Consider the following 13,060-nt stretch of genomic DNA (forward strand, 5'->3'; position numbering starts at 1 on the left):
TCATATAGCTTTCAACATTTATAAGAATAGAGAGTGTTGAACCTTGACATGACTAGTGGAAACTTATTTTCTTTGTCCTTCCCCTATGTAGAATTTATGGTATATAATAAAATGCAAATTATGTTTTCATCGTCCTCCTCCATATGTAGAATTTATGCTATAGGACAAAATGAAAGTTGTGTTTTCAATTCATAACTATGTTTGAATTGATACAAAAAGTACGATGAAAAAAGTCCTATCAAAATTTAGAAGCATTAAACTAGATAGCATACATTTTAGCACAAAACTATGGATCTCATACCCCATGGCGTTATTTTGGATGAAATCCCTTTGTCCACAATTAGTAATCTCCACTAAAGTGTTAAGAGATGGGTGGTTGGTTTCTGGGTGAAATTGCAACCAATGTTTGCATGTTTCATGCATTTTGGAGCTAATATGAGTAGATATAGGAATCTAAAGTGTCATAAGATAATATGAGGAGGAGATTTGGGTACTAATAAGATAATACAAGGTTGTGCATTCACATGTTTTGCATTTGTATGTATGTTTTATATTTACATGTGGAATATCTATAACATGGAAAATAGCATTTTTGTAATGATCGGTGGAGTATAAAAAGGACCATATAGGAGTATAGGAGTATAGAAAGGACTATGTTTATTGCGGCAAGGATAAAGGGTAGGATAGGTAGTATTAGAAGAGCTTTATTAGTAGGTATAATTATGTTTAGTAAAGTAAATAATATAATTTTATAATAAATATTATTATACCATATAATATATAATCTATATAAATATAAATTTTAATATATAGTAAATTATAAAATTATATATATATATATACATATAGCTATAATATAATATATAATAATATTTTATGTAATTAAAAAAGAATCATAATACAATATTAAAACTATTATAATTAAAATAAGTAAACATATACCATGATATTTATAAATTCAAAAGTGTAATTAACTGTATGTATTATATTATGCTTAGTCTATGTCTATATAGTATACTTCATATCAACAACTATTTTAGGATAACCTTCCTTTATACCCATCTCATTGCATGACTCCCACCCTCATGTGCTTTTAGGAAAGTCCTCTCCTCCCTAAAAATCACATCTACCACCTCTTATACACACACATTGCAGTATGGCTCTTTGCATTATAATATGATTCACCTTATGGCTTTGGTCAACTCCTCTAGAAACACAAGTTGCACCTGTGATTGATTATTTACACTCGTCTTACACATTTTATAGCTTTTTAAGCATTAAAAATTTTAAGTTTTAAAGTTGTGATAAAAAAATATTAAAATTCTAAAATATGGCTAATTACAGGCTCAAAAACTTTACATTGAAGGGCAAGGTCGAACATTAAATATTAACCTTGGCTACACATTTGTGTGTGTGTGTGTGTACATACATGTTGTATGCATATGTGTGTGTGTAGATGCATGTTGTATGCATATGTGTGTATGTGCGTGCATGTGTAAGTACATGTATGCATGCATGTATACATGTGTGCATGCACACGTGTGTGTGTGTATGCATGTGCATGCATGTGTGTGTGTGAGAGAGAGATCTCTCTTTTAGTCCATCCCCCCCTTCCTCCTTAATCTATGTGTCTAATCTCTCTTTTTGTTCATGTAGGGGTAACTCATAGGTGGAAAAATTATGGTTTGGTGGAGTTATAGGCTGAGGTTGAGGTGGAGCAAGCCAAGTTGTGATGGTGGTGGAGCACAACATGGCAAGCATGTGTGTGTGTGTGTGTGTAGTAAGTAGGGGAGAATTGTGAGCATATTTACAAGACAACATGGCAAGCATGTGTGTGTGTGTGTAGTAAGTAGGGGAGAATGGTGAGCATATTTACAAGCCTTTGCTCTTCACAGCTACACCCTAGACATGGCTATAGCAATGGACCTTTTGCATTACCTTCCTCCACAAAAGAATATAAGTATTGCACATCATTACCCTTTGTTTTGTATCATGCCAATGGGGGGACAAATGGACATCGCTATGTTGCCTTGTGTACGGGAGGGAATGTTGACCTTCTCATATTGCGAGTGACATAAACTTGGACTACACACATATGCATTTAGCTATGTGAATTGAATTAATTTTAACTTCAAATCTATAAATACATGAATATAGGTGATTGCATAGTTTCACACATACATTTCTTTACATTTGTAGGAGCGTTTTATTATCTTGTAAAGGTGTTTGTATGAAGACTTGTGTTGCAAGGTTGGTTTCTACTTCTTTTTATGACATCTCCACATGCTTATAATTTGAAAAAAATGACACTTTGCGTGCATATTAATGTTGGTTTCTTTGTTGCTATCTCTCACGAGTGTTCACATTGTTGCATTGAACTACGGGTTCTCATCCCTCCTCTCACCTCACACACTCCTCACACAAGCTCACTAGCATGTGATTAAGAAGAAGATTACCAAGAGATCTAGTAAGAGAAAGACTCAATCAAATAACTCAATTGCAAAATGGGAGAATATATTACTCATAAGTGGCCTATTAATTATATACAGCTTAATGTCATAATGCATCCATGAAGTACATCATTAGGTATTTCATTCTAGCTTGCAACCTAATGCCCTTGGAGTGGGAACCACCATAAATATTCTTTCGGACCATTGCATATCGGGTTGTAGACAAAGACACCATTAATTCATAGCTTGGCTTCATATCTTGATGGTATATCCTTTTGGTGTGTCAGTCTTTTCTCTTTGATGTAGAATATTAGCAGTAGATTTGTTAATCTCAAAATGACTCAATATTTCCCCCTTCTTGATGTCGATTGCATCCCTATGTGATCGTATTGAAGCTTTTGTTGTTGAGAGAATATAGAAGAAGTGTTGTTGTTAAGTTTGATATTGAATTAATGCAGTGATCATTGTTCCTTGGAAAGGAATAAGGAAGGCTAGTTAATGGATGCAAAAGTTAATGATAGGTGGGAGTACCTAAACTAGGTGGGGACCTCTGCTAGTGATTGCATATTTCTTATATTTTTATTTATTTATTTATCTCTCTCTTTTCTGGAAATCATAAGAAGGGTTACAATGTTTTATTTTGTAAGGTTAGCAAGAATCTAAGGCGTGTTAGCAATGGAGAATAAGAGATGGGGGTTTGAAAGGAACTTAGACATAATCATCAAAACAAGAGTGTATCTCAAATCCCTCATTTTGATACATTGAAGTAACGTAAGAGAAATTTTAGAGATTAGCTTCTAGGTTGTATACTATAGGATGATAATAAACTTGAGGAAGACCTGCCCTTGCATTTCTTCATCCCATATCTTTTAAGTGTATTACCATGCTCTTACAAGTAGCTATTCAGTGAAGTGCTTTTATTACAAGTAGCTGTTCAGTGAAGTGCATAAAAGTTGAGCCAATGAGATTGTAGCTACTATTGAAGTTACAAGAGAGGCATGAAAAATTTAAGTCGATGTGCAAGAAATAATGGAAAAAGTTCTTCACTATCTTGAGAAACAAATGTGGGCTTATTATGTTGAGGGGCCCCCATTACTAGGGAGGTTTGGTTGATGTGAATAGGTATGGCTCAATGGTGTTAGAGAATAACTTGTTGAGTTTGCACCTTTTAAGGGATTCTAGGTGATGGGTTGTACCATGGACTAGGTGTTAGTAGACAACAACCTATTAAGTTTTCACCTTTCAAGGGCTTCTAGGTGATGGGTCGTACGATGGACCAAGTTTTCACCCACCATGCCCCCCATCCAAAGATGTACCTAGAAGGATATTGATGGCAAGACCAAGTTTTCACCCACCATGCCCCCCATCCAAAGATGTACCTAGAAGGATATTGATGGCAAGACTACGTTTCATACCAACTCGACATTATTTTTTGCTAGTGGGTGAGTCAACACATGTGTTGTGAGCCAGCTAAAAAAGAAGAATGGCAAGCCTGATCCCTTGATGTGGCTAGATGTTGATGGTTAAATATCTTGGTAGATGGTGGATGAGGATATGGTTTACTCGTGTGTGCGAGAGGTTCTTGTGGCATTCTACCCCCTTTTTATAGAGATAGTTAGATGGCTCCCTTGTTGGTAGATTCACCTCTTTGTGAGCAACAAGTTCTTGTGTCTATTCTCCTCTTTAAGAGAGCAAGTTCTTATGTCTGTGTCACACTAAGCTTCTATAACCTATTGTGTTGGCTCAAAAACTGGGTGGATGTACACACAACTCTATTATGGATATGATAGGCAAGGATGTTGAAGCTTCGAGTGGTAACTCTTCGAGTGTCGAGGTAGCTTGGAGTTGTATCTCTTCGAGTATTAAGGTAGCAGGCGAGGCTACCTATCGCTGAGTGCAAGCACGTGCTTGTGGCTTCCCCTTTTTTAGAGAGGATTCTTTTGCTGCTTATTTGGCCTCTACACCATGTGAAACTTTGGTGTGCTTGTTATTGAGGCTGGTGGTGAGGCTTTGCTCTTCCTGGTTTGCTTAGGCACCCATATGGAATGGCTATCATAATACCCTTGAGCAAGTAGTAGGCAAATTAGCACCCATAGTTTTTGAACCTTTCACATTGGTTCCTTAGTTAATGAGGTTTCTTTCGTTATGCAAGCTTAGGGGGTCCTATGAGCTTTTTTAGAATCCACACTTAAGAATTAGCTTATAATATCCCTAAGCTTGCAATTCTTTGGAACCCACAACGTTTGAGTTGGCTAAGGTCTTTATCAAGAGTTTATGTGGGCTTCTATCGAAGAGGTGATTAGGTGTTCTTGTTTTGAGAGTTTCGAGATTTACATTGTGAGCAAGACTTTTTTTGGTGAGGTAGCCAAATTGGATTGCTACCCTCATAGTAACCTTGTGCCCTTTATAACCATGTGACATTGGTTATTGAAATCTTCTACATAACAACCATGAGGATTAAACCCCAGTTTAAGTCCCTAGTTAACCATTCCTCCAATACAAACCAAGTTCTTTAGCTATTTAGAACATGAAGTACATTAGCTAGGTACTTCATTTTGCCATCATGCATAATAGGATGCACAATATCATCACATGTTTCCACATACTCTAGTTTTTCCATTTTCTACATATCTCTAAACCACTCTCCATTACTGGTCATGTGGTTGAATCAACATACCATATATCTCTAGGGTTCCATGTATCTGCAATCATGGAACTAAGCGTATGTTGTATTATAAAAAGCTGCTCACTTTTATCTTCGGCTTGCTTGCTTGAAGATGCATAGTTTTCTTGTCACTAACAACTTTTCACTTTTAATATCATTTTGCTTTTTATAGCATTCCTTTGCTATATGACTTGGTTTGCCACAATAATATCACTCTATGCTATTTCCACTTAGATTTCTTTGCCATCCACCTCTGCCTCTATGGCTCCCCTTGTCTCTAGAGTGGCCTCTTCCGCTTCCTCTCTGGCTCCCCCTATCTCTAGAGTGGCCTCTTCCTCATGTTTGTATATTAGATTCATGTTTTTTGCTACCCATGATTTTTGTTTGGCCTGTATCTCGGCCTCTAGATGATGATCTGCCTCTATCTCTAGATGTGTCCCTGTAAAGGCCTACTCTTGTATAATTGCAGAACCTGTGTCTGTGTTAGATGGCCTACTCTTGCATATCTACCTTGCTCCCCCTGTCTATTGATAGTGGCCTCTTCCTCATGTTTGTACATTAGATTCCTGTTGTTGCTACCCATGATTTTTTGTTCGGCATATATCTCGGCCTTTGGATGATGATCTACCTCTATCTCTACCTGTGTTTATGTAGAAGGCCTACTCCTATATATTTGCAGAAGATAATTTACTCCTGACATTCATCTCCTTAAGTGATAAGTAGGGCTATAGGATCCTCAAAGTTTGGAAAGTTTTTTCGAGTTTGGATAGATGTCCAGAACTAGTCATGCTCTTTGCCAAGCCCATTCAATATGACCGACACCGAGTTGTCATCATGAACAGGAGCTCTAATAGAGCTAAGGCATGAATTATCATTGATATTTATCTTATTTCTTTGCCCATTATGTAGCTCTTGCTTTCACTGCATCTTTCTTGCCTTGGTGCTTGTGATATATAGTTTAACCAAGGTATCCTATGCATCCTATACATGACCGATCATAGCATCTGACACTAATGGAGACAGCCAGTAAATCGCTTTGCTCAATTTCTCATGCTAAGCCTTAAATGAATGTGCTTGCTAAGAAGTGATGCTTTCTTCTGGAAGTTTTGGCTCCTTCTCATCACACCTGATATAAACTCCCAATATTCTTTTCCCTTAAGAAGGAAGTTTCTCATCCTAAACTTCCATGCTTAGAAGTTCTTCCTATTTAGCTTCTTGCTCACAATTTGGGATAGATTGTTCGACATGATTATCTGCAGCAACTTACAAAACAATGCTTAAAAAACTTCTAGACTTACAACAAACGTACAATCTTTAACATGGTGATACTGTAAACCTGTTACACTGTAACTTTATATGAAATAGTCACATAAACATACATCTACCAACAACCTGTGAATCTCAAATTCTTTGCATAGACTATCCTACAACCAAATGTTTGCCGCAACTTTGCATCAAACAAAAAATGGACCCTACACAATCAAAATCAACACTTTCATAGAGTGCATGTGGAAGACATATAGAGCCAAAACGAGGCATAATGAAAATGCAATGACTTTCTTTTAGAGTGGTTTTGCTTATTTTTACATGTTCTATATGCGTCCAGATTGGGTCTCCTAAACACGAGAATTCTAATTTGGTGCTCAATGGAACCCAATTTACAACATTTTGAACATTTTTATCTCTTGACTCTACTTATTTAAAAAAAGTAGTAGATTAGTCAAAAGTAGTGAAAATTAAGTGTTTTAAAGATTTTTTCTTGTTAAATTCTACCTAATTACCTACTAGCCTACTTAATTACCTGATAACTTAATTACTTGTTTACCTATCTAATAACTTGCAAATAAAACAACAAAAATCAAGACAGTTGATTTAGCAAGAAAAACCGATCAATTTTTTTAAATGTCGTTATTTTTTAGGGTTAGAAAAAAGGTTTATGTCGAGCACGCCTCGAGGCCGTCGGTGGAGAATTTATCCGTGTGTGAAGAGAGGCTTTCTTTTGACCATTGGTGGTGGTGTGGCCAACCAGTGTGGGAACAGGCTCCTAGCAGGGCAAGCTTGAAAAGTGAATAATATGAATTTTATAATGGCATCCTCAGACATCTGACACGTATTATACAAACATATGTGCAGCAGATAAAAGCTCCTCAATGCTTTTATGCAGGCGTCGTGGTGCAGCTGGTGCTGTGCTGTGCATGTGTGTGTGTGTTAAGGAGCGCTAGCGCTGGTTGCGAGGCGAAAGCTTCGCATAGGAAAGTGCTCTCCCTGCAGGATACCTCCCCATAGCCTCGAGCTTCACACAGATTGTCATCAGAAAGCTTCTAGCTTCTCCCCTTCGCTGCAGAGTTGGTGTACCTTCTCACCCATGCTCTTGGGTGATGAAACCCTAAGCCCTCAAGTATACCCTATTTCGTTTGCAGAGGCGCCATCGCTGTGACGATAGTGCTGTGAGATCTTTTGAGGTATGTATCCAAACCCAACACAGCCCCTCGCCCCCTCCCCCCCCTTCCCCTTCCCTTCCCCGCCCCCCCCCCCACACACACACACACAGAGGTACGTACCAGCCTTGCTGTTGTTACCATAGATAGTTTCTATGTGGCTCTTTGGAGGTTTTTTGCCCTCAAAATGGTACTTCTTACCTTGTAAGCTTCTTACTCATGGCTTGTTCAAGGAAGGCTTCGGTTCAACCCTTGCTGTTTATAAAACAATAAAGATCCTGACGCTGAAAGCTTTATAGTTCTTCATGCCATATATGTAGTCTGATCTGTGTTCTTCAGTCTCGTGGCACTTCTGTGAGAGCTCTACTGTTTCCTCTCTTTGTCGACGCTGCAGGATCTCGCACTGTGCATTCGACTCCTCCCAATGCTGCTTCTTCATATTGTGAAATTTATCGTGTGTAGTGCCCTTGTGAATATGATGAATGGTAATGGCTTGGCTGTGTGACTTTACTCGAGAGATCTCCCAGAGTCCTTGGAATGCTACTTTCTGATGCCCATTACCGAATCTGTTAAGGTAACAGGTGACTTATGTGTTGCAGGATCCCATTCATGGAGGTCACTGCCTTGTTTGTACTCCCACAAGCAATGGTACACTGTCTCGGATGGACCTGGGCATCTACTAGGACAAGAGGGATTCATGCCGAAAATAGATCTCCATTGGTTGGTGGGCAACCCATTGTGTGGAAACAGCCAGAAGAAGTAAGAGATCTGGCTCCTCTTTTACGAGTGCCAGAGTGTCTGCCAGAATCTCCTCTGAATGGAGGGTGTCCTCCTAGTGAGGCCTAAGATTGGGAACTCTTTGGGTCTGTCCAAGCATGAGCGGTTGGCATTATGCACACAGTAGCTGAAAAAAGGAATTCCCCTCACGGGTTAGTCACATCCATCCATTCCCACTTACCAAAGTCCCAATGTATATATCTAATAGGGCATCCACCATGTAGCCATAGATACCATGAGTAATCATCTCTGGGGAAGGGTCAGGATACCAACGCTTCCCATAGCTACCCAGTACTCTCACTGGACAGATCACAGAGCCCGGTGTGATCACCTGTATATCACATCTCTCCATCCGCAATCCAGACTGAATAGAATAGAAGGCGACACCCTGTATCACATCTCTCCATCCGCAATCCAGACTGAATAGAATAGAAGGCGACACCCTCTTCCTCCTCTGGCTTTGAGAATCCCAACACCTGAAGGGGTATGCCTGTCCCAAAAAAAACTCCCAACCACAAGTGATGATACTCATGTAAATATGTACCAGTGATCCAGTGGTTAGTGATAGCTACATCAATCTGTGCAATCCATTGGTGACTCCCTCTTAGGTGCTTGGTAGATGCCTTTCTCATCGTCATCTGGAAGACGCTTGAAATTCTTCTTGTCAAATACTGTCGCTGCGCATCTCTCCCAGCCTTGCCACTGCATAAACCCTGTTGCATCGAGGGGCCTGCTAAGATCATCTTTGATTAGGTCGTTCCACATAATGACTATTGAGCTTGGGGGTCTATGATGTAGAAACATCGGCATACTGCTCCAAGCTTGGATAATGGAATCGACTAGTGGGGAGGATGGGGGGGGGTAATCTGCCTCAGAGAAAATAAAACATGTGTTGTGCCTCCCGTCACCACCGCTCTTAGGGACACATCTAAGAATATGGTACATGAAGAAATACTTTGTGGGCTCAATACTAGGAAGCAATGCTCTAACCACCAACTTGCAAAGCAGAGCTTTGCATTGGAGCTCTAGATCAATGTTGTTCAATCCCCCTTCGTGCTTGGGAAGGATAATAGTTTCCCAAGCAACTCTAGCCCTAGTATTTGACGTGCCATCAAGTCCTGACCATAAGAAGTTGCGGATCATGTCACCAAACTTTGGATTTGGGATGCTTAGGAACACATAGGACTTACTTGCACAATTCATAGAAGGTACAGAGGCATCGGCTGGTTAGCTGACTAGTTGACACCAAGATGTTGGTGGGAATTAAATTAACGCTTGCTTTTTTGTTTGGGTTTTCGTCTTTGAATGTAAGTTTGTATGGTGCACAGCATCAAGCTGTTTCAGACATGCTTCATGTCACTAAAGCATTTATTTCACTCTGGAATGCAGAATACAAACATGCCTTTGAAGAAGAATGGATCTCTCTCTGTAGTGGAGGAAAAAGCTAAAGTATGTGAGTTTATGTATTGCAGCTGGGTTCTTTCTCTTCAAGGATTTCCTTATTTTCTGTTTGTTGGGTTTAGATTTTGGTCTCATCTCATGTTGAATATTTTTTCGACTGTGCATCAAAAGGAACTTCAATTTTACTTACTGCAAGGGTTTTCTTGTTTAAGTGTTGCATTTTTCACATGAGTGCTTTTTGGATTTTCAGTTAAATGAACTTCGGAGCTCTATGGGCACATTAACTGGGCTCCAGGCTCAATTTTGCTCAGATGCTTGTCTTTATCGGTACTTAAGGGCCAACAATTGGAGTCGAAAAAAGGCTGGAAAAATGCTCAAGGAAACCTTGAAGTGGAGAGAGCAATACAAACCAGAGCAAGTTAAATGGGTACGTGTTTTTACGTAACTTGTAAATATATGCCATTCTGAATTTGACTGTAAAACAAGCATTGGCCAGCTGGATTTAGAATGCTGATTTTGGGCACGTACAAGCTTCCAAGATTTGGCTAATTTATTATATGGTGTTATCACGTAGGCTTGCTTCAGATACCTTCTCACACAATAATTGTTGTACTCTATTTATATGGTGTTATCACATAGGCTTGCTTCATAGAAACGTTTGTTCATCTGCAGCCTACAAATGTTTTGTCCTTGAACAAAAGGACTGATATGTCTTTATGAGTCAGACTGCTAATTAATATTTAAATGCATTAAGAGCTTAAGTGACAACTTGATTTGGGGATTTTTGCTGTCATTTAATTTCACCAAATTGAAGTGAAATTGTAAAAAGTCTCAAATCCAATTTGGGGATTTTTGTTGTTTCACTTCAATTTGGCAACTTTCAGTGATATTTTAGAAATCCAAATATGGATTTTGGAATTTTTGCAATAACACATCAATTTTACTATAATCGAAGTGAGTGCGAAAATCCCCAAATCCAATTTGGGGTTTTGCAATTTCACTTCAATTTCCCGAACTTGTAGTTGAATTACATTACCCCAACTTGATTTGGGGATTTTTTGCTTTCACTTAAATTTCTCTCAAAATCCAACTTTTGGGATTTTTGCAAATTTTATTCATTTTTTTCAAAAATTGAACTAAGTCCCCAAATTGAAGGTGGGAAGAAGGAGGAGAAGAGGACCATCGGAAGAGGGGGAGGAGATAAGTCTCCAAATTTAAGGTGGGAAGAGGAAGGAGGAGAAGAGGACCATTGGAAGAGGGGGAGGAGAGGGGAGATTGGCTATGGTGGATCACCTGCCCCAAATGGGCTTGAAACATGCTAAAAGGACCTTGAAATGGGCTGCACACAAAAGCTGAAATGGACTGAAACAAGGAAGAAGGTGCATGAAACCCGTGAAGAAAAGGAAAAAAAGTTGACTCAATAGATTTGGGCGTTTTTTATTGAGTCAAGGTTTTGGGGTTTGGTGAAATGTTTTGCAGGTTTCTAACCCACCAAACATGTTTTTATGTTTCCATGGATCTAGGTGACATCTGCACCCATCATTCCTGCCATATGTTGAGATGTTAATGTGTTTTTGGGCAGAGCTGCACTTTCTAGAGTGCTTGTGATACTGCCTTTTGGCTTCTTATGGTGGAATTGGCTTAACCCTCCATGTTACCCGCCGTAGTGGCCATTGTTGGGCTTTGTGGAAGGGTTGCAGGCTTGAAGTTGAATCCGTCTTGTCTCTCTAAGGGGTCAGATTTTCAATGCCACACATCCCTGGTCTTCCAAGAGGTTCAAAAAATCTCATAAAAGTAAGAATCACATGAAGCAAGAGCTCTTGGGGGACCAGTTGGCAAGTCTTTACTACCTGCGATTAGATTACTTTGTAGAAGCCAGCAGTTTTGATGCCTTTCTCAAGTTCCCGTGGCAGCCTTTGTAGTGACTTGTCTTTTCATGCTACTCATATATGGCAGGAAGAAGTTGCCAAAGAAGGAGAAACAGGAAAGATATACAGAGCAAATTTTCGTGACAAGGATGGAAGGACTGTTCTTGTGATGCGCCCTGGAGTTGAGGTAGGGTCATTCGGGTGTTGGGTGTTCTAGTGAAAAAAGGAGTTTTTAATCTCTAAAGCACGTACCAACTCTTATTTTGGTGATGACAGAACACCAACCAGCTGGAGGGTCAAATAAGGTATCTGGTGTATTGTATGGAGAATGCCATCTTTAACTTGCCTCCTGACCAAGAACAGATGGTATGGCTCGTTGATTTTGAAGGCTGGAACATGTCCATGATACCTCTAATGACAGCTCGAGAGACGGCACACGTTCTACAGAGCCATTATCCGGAGAGACTTGCCTATGCTATTCTATACAACCCTCCAAAAGTTTTTGAGATGTTTTGGAACGTAAGTGCTGACCTCCATTGTTTTTGCAACTTCTTATACTGTTTTTTTTTCCGAAGTTAGTGTCTTCCCTTGCTTGTTAGCTTAGTTATATTTCCAGTGTTTCAATTTGTCTAGGTTGTTAGACCTTTCCTCGATCCCAACACGCAAAAGAAGGTGAAATTTGTATATACCAAAGATGATGAAAGTCAGAAGGTAATGGAAAGCCTGTTTGACTTGGACAAACTAGAATGTGCTTTTGGAGGGAGAAGTGCATCCAGGTTCGACAAAGATGAGTATGCCAGCATAATGAAAGAAGATGATAGCAAGCCGGCTTTGTCATGGCAAGATTTGTCATCCATAAATTTGAATGGAGATGCCTCATCAGCCGTGAGTTCCGAACCATGCCTCAATGGAAAAGTGTCTCCAGTGAGTGCATGATGACAACGGATGAGCTTGTTAGACTCTTAACTTGAAGTCGATGGAGGGTAAACCTCTTGACTTCTAACACAATTTTGGTTTTCTAAGACTGAAAGGGTTGCCGAATTGGTACATCATTAACAACCTTGTCACTAAGAACACTGCTTCTCTTTGGAACCTCACTTTTGTGTGATGTGAGTCTGTGGATGCAGGATCCTTAAGAATTTCAAGCATCTCACAAAAGCTCAAAACCTATTTTTCTAACTTGTAAGGCCCACACATTTTCTTCCAGAATCCAAAGCACTTGATAATTTTGTGTCCTCAATTTCTAAAGCTTGTATGAAGAAAAATGAGAGATCACAAAAAGTATTTCATAATAATGCAAGATTTGACAATGGAAATAACTTTTCCTAAGCTCTATATTAGTCTTGTATTCAGACGGCTCTACAGGATTCTGAGAATGGAAGCTCTATGAGGTGCAGTAACTTTTTTGGGACTTGTTAATAGACAGTGAGAAAGGGGAAGTTGCAAGTTATTTGCCGGCTA

General features: G+C 39.3%; 1 protein-coding gene across 2 annotated transcripts; it reads left to right on the forward strand.

The window, feature by feature from the left end:
• Positions 1 to 7,232: 7,232 nt before the first annotated feature.
• Positions 7,233 to 12,838, forward strand: LOC147626626 (uncharacterized). Of its 2 annotated transcripts, XM_086816684.1 has the most exons (7): positions 7,233 to 7,577; positions 9,720 to 9,779; positions 9,982 to 10,158; positions 11,688 to 11,786; positions 11,876 to 12,118; positions 12,233 to 12,582; positions 12,727 to 12,838. In XM_086816684.1, exons 2-6 carry the CDS (start codon positions 9,729 to 9,731, stop codon positions 12,533 to 12,535), a joined length of 873 nt encoding a protein of 290 aa, XP_086672810.1. In that variant the 5' UTR covers positions 7,233 to 7,577; positions 9,720 to 9,728; the 3' UTR covers positions 12,536 to 12,582; positions 12,727 to 12,838. The 2 variants fall into 2 exon arrangements, with proteins under 2 accessions (XP_086672810.1, XP_086672809.1); XM_086816683.1 differs by having other exon boundaries at positions 12,233 to 12,838.
• Positions 12,839 to 13,060: the final 222 nt, after the last annotated feature.

Source organism: Cibotium barometz, chromosome 22 (assembly GCF_041138505.1).
Source record: "Cibotium barometz isolate CiBa-2024 chromosome 22, ASM4113850v1, whole genome shotgun sequence".
In the NCBI taxonomy this organism is placed as follows: domain Eukaryota; kingdom Viridiplantae; phylum Streptophyta; class Polypodiopsida; order Cyatheales; family Cibotiaceae; genus Cibotium; species Cibotium barometz.